At 42.1% G+C, this 3,699-nt stretch overlaps 2 protein-coding genes across 2 annotated transcripts in view; one reads left to right on the top strand and one right to left on the bottom strand.

Moving 5' to 3' along the window:
• The window catches only part of matk (megakaryocyte-associated tyrosine kinase), a 634,871-nt gene that overhangs the window by 68,323 nt on the left and 562,849 nt on the right, over positions 1 to 3,699 (bottom strand). The gene's annotated exons all lie outside the window — the stretch shown is intronic.
• The window catches only part of clasp1a (cytoplasmic linker associated protein 1a), a 60,917-nt gene that overhangs the window by 11,412 nt on the left and 45,806 nt on the right, over positions 1 to 3,699 (top strand). The window contains exon 7 of the mRNA XM_010783044.1: positions 231 to 301. Coding sequence (XP_010781346.1) covers positions 231 to 301 — 71 coding nt within the window. The remainder of the gene's footprint in view (positions 1 to 230; positions 302 to 3,699) is intronic.

The following is a 3,699-nucleotide window of genomic DNA, read 5'->3' as shown; positions in this document are numbered from 1 at the left end:
ATTTGTCATGTGTGTGGCGGCTTTGTACACCGTCTATTTTGGTCCTGTCCCTCCCTGCTGCACAAAGGGGGAAACTTCTCACATAGGAAGTGATGGATGGTGCAGGGCAGGGTCCTTTTCCACAAACCATCTTTCTCTCTTTCGCTTCAAACTTCTGACACTTTGTATTTACTCTCCTTTTATTTTGTATCATCTTTACATACTTCTTATCACTACCTCTTATTTTCCAGGTTGAATGTAATCTTCAGCAAATTTGATGAAGTCCAAAGATCCGGGAACATGATGCCATCGTCCGTCTCAGGTCAGTTTTTCTCCTCTTGCGTTTCATTTGCCTAGGTGTGCTGCTCTTGGGCCTTTTAATATGCCTCCAACAATAACGTATACCTACAGTTTAAAATGTAGAAATATTTTCTGGACTGTGGAATGTTTTTATAAGATAAGAGATAAGATGGTGCTCTATCCTCTCTGTGCTAGCATCATTATTAATGTGACTTTCCTCCCTGCTGACACCCAGCAATGTGGGAAATGGAAAAGATGCACAGTGAATATCAGGGCTATTGTAGTCTCACTATAACTAATGTGACCTGAGGACAGCCTGTTGATCTTCAGCAGCTTGGGGGTTTTTATTTATTGCATGAGAAAATAGGAAAGTGCATGAGAAAATACGAAAGTATCTGACTGCAGAGTTATGTCGCCAGCTTTATTTTCTCCACATTATCAATGTCTCTCGTACCTCTCCCCTGTATCTCCAGTTATCTTACCGTCACACAGCATTGTGGTGTGTTGTTTTCCGTGTTGTGTGTGTGTGTGTGTATTGCTGTGTGGGGAGGAAGACAGGGTTTTACAGAGCAGACGGACAGCCCGCAGCTAGAGATGAGATGTCTCCACAGGCGGTGGGCTCACACTAGAGCTTTAGATGTCCCTCTGTGGGGCTAAAGACCAAACCACGTGTCCAGAGGCATCCCTCCCAAATGTATCAATATACCAACATAGACAAAGCAGAAACATTAAAGGGAACATTACAATTTCCCATGAAATCAAAATAGATGTAATGTTTTGATTTCCTCTAAAACACATGTCTTGGCTTAACAATGATGAAAAAGTATCTTAGTGCATATTCTTGTTTTTCTGGTAACAATTGTTGTTGACTCATATTCGTATACTCATCTATAACCCAGTTAACCCTTCGGGAGCAGTTCCCCCCATGCGACTCTCCTTCACCAGCAGCATTGCCTACTTCGTATTGTGGCTTTTGCTTGTATTCGTACAGCTTCACTCCAAAGCATCTTCTTCAGGGTGGCCTTCATTCTCCATTCCAACCCTGTCCGATTAGTTGGTACAATCCGCTGGCATGGCCCCACGTAAAGACTAAGATGGATTTCACAGCCTGTGCCTGTTGTGCCCTAGCAGTGAGATACTTACATGCTTACAAACAGGAAAATGACACATGGGAACTTCAAATAAAGAGGCAGTGTTGTCCTCTTCTGAGTGCAGCAGAGTTGTGCCCTCTGTGCAGGTGGAGTAGCTTTGACTCCTTTACTGCTGACTCTGTGTCATTCCTGCTGACTGCATCCACACTGTGTTTGCAGAGGCAGCAGCTGAGCCCAGGAGAAAACACTCATTGTTTTTAACACCTTACGCCATCTCTCCCAACGTTTGTGGAGTTCAACTGCCACCACAACTTAATGAATCATGTCAGTCACACACGGTGAGGAACATGCAGCGAAACAGGAGTGCTGTCTGACCCTCTCTTGTCAGGTGATACATTCACTGTTAAAGTTTTCACACTTTCTGTGGCACACATTTTGAACAGAATTGAAGTGATCAATCGATCAACAGAAAAATAATCACCAACTATTTTGACAACCGATGAATCATTAAAGTCATTGTTCATGCAGAAGTGTCAGAATGCGCAGTTATCAGCCACTCAAGTAAGGAGATGTTCTGCTTGTCCATGTATTTATGTTAAAGTGTGTTGTGGACTGACAGGAGATGGCGTTTAAAGATGTCACCTTGATCTCTGAGAAACAGGGATTGACATTTTTCACTATTTCCTGTCATTCACAAACTTCTTATTCTTCGTCTTTGAGTTTACAAGAAAAGTCCAAGAATGTGCTCCTGGGTAGAGTACGTTTATTGATTGATTTATGATATTGACTATTGGAATCTTGTAATACTTGTAGGTGATATGACTCGACTTGTTATTTGCATTTTAAGTAAAAATGCTGTTTGGAGGAATAGGCAAACATGACTCATTTTAGCAGTGATTGGATAGCCGAGCATCAAATCCATCATACTCAGCTGCTCGGATCCTCAATGGCTCCACTCCTCATTCACAGCTGCTCTGATAATGGCTTTGTGGCTGACGACTCATTTAAATTGAAATACATTTGCCTCAGAGCTGAGAAGAATGTCCAGTGTAATGTAGCTGCGCTGTGAGACATTTCTAAAGTAAACTCTGTGTCTACAAGACAGAGGAGTAGTTATCCCCCAGTCAAAAAGCTACTTGTACTGAGGTTATCATACAGTATGAAACTTTGAATATTTGTCATCATAGTTTATGATTTTGAAAAAAGTCTTAGTTTAAAGAGCCCCATGTCTGCTTTTTGGGGTTTCCCTATAGGTTTGTTTTGCATGTCAATGGTCTGCAGAGGCTAACATCCCTGTGTTCCCTCCAGAGAGAGTTTCTCTCCCACACATCACAACACTCTCGCTGCTTGGTTAGTGCTCCAACACATTGTATGTGACGAGGCTAAGGGGCGGGACATCTCTAAGCAGTTAACAAATCACAACAGAGCCGGCCAGCTAACCAATCAGAGCAGCTCTGGTTTCAGACAGAGGGTGAAAAGAGGTGCTGCAGCACAGGCAGTATGAGAAAAATAATGCTTTAAGATGAACCTTAAAGCATGGAGACATGTCCCAGTAGAGACACTACATACTGATATACACCTGAACATCAGCAGGAGAGGACTCTTTAAAGTAGAGACACTACATACTGATATACACCTGAACATCAGCAGGAGAGGACTCTTTAAAGTAGAGACACTACATACTGATATACACCTGAACATCAGCAGGAGAGGACTCTTTAAAGTAGAGACACTACATACTGATATACACCTGAACATCAGCAGGAGAGGACTCTTTAAAGTAGAGACATACTGATATACACCTGAACATCAGCAGGAGAGGACTCTTTAAAGTAGAGACACTACATACTGATATACACCTGAACATCAGCATTATGGGGCCCATGAATACAAGTTTTCAGTGTGTGCAGGAGAGCAGTTGGACCAAAGTGAAACTTCTAAGCAGAATATTTTATGAGATAAAAACATGTTGTGAATTTTAGAAATGATTACGTCCATTCCATCGAGTGTTGACTTTGGGACACACTATAACTAATGTGACCTAAGGACAGCATGTTGATCTGCAGCAGCTTGGGGGTTGTTATTTAGTGCATGAGAAAATAGGAAAGTATCTGGCTGCAGAGCTTTTTTCATGATGAGTTATTTCGCCAGCTTTCATTTTCTCCACATTATCAATGTCTCTCGTATCTGTCCCCTGTATCTCCAGTTACCTTACCGTCACACAGCATTGTGTTGTGTTGTTTTCCGTGTTGCTTTTGGACTCTAGACTCATTGCAAATGTTTGTAGTCCAAGTAGTAAACAATCCAAGGTAGCCACTACTAGAGTAGG

This window comes from Notothenia coriiceps, unplaced genomic scaffold (genome assembly GCF_000735185.1).
Source record: "Notothenia coriiceps isolate Sejong01 unplaced genomic scaffold, NC01 NC01_scaffold00024668, whole genome shotgun sequence".
NCBI classification, from domain to species: domain Eukaryota; kingdom Metazoa; phylum Chordata; class Actinopteri; order Perciformes; family Nototheniidae; genus Notothenia; species Notothenia coriiceps.
The sequence above is the reverse complement of the archived record's forward strand: the minus strand, read 5'-3'. Positions and strand labels throughout refer to the sequence as shown.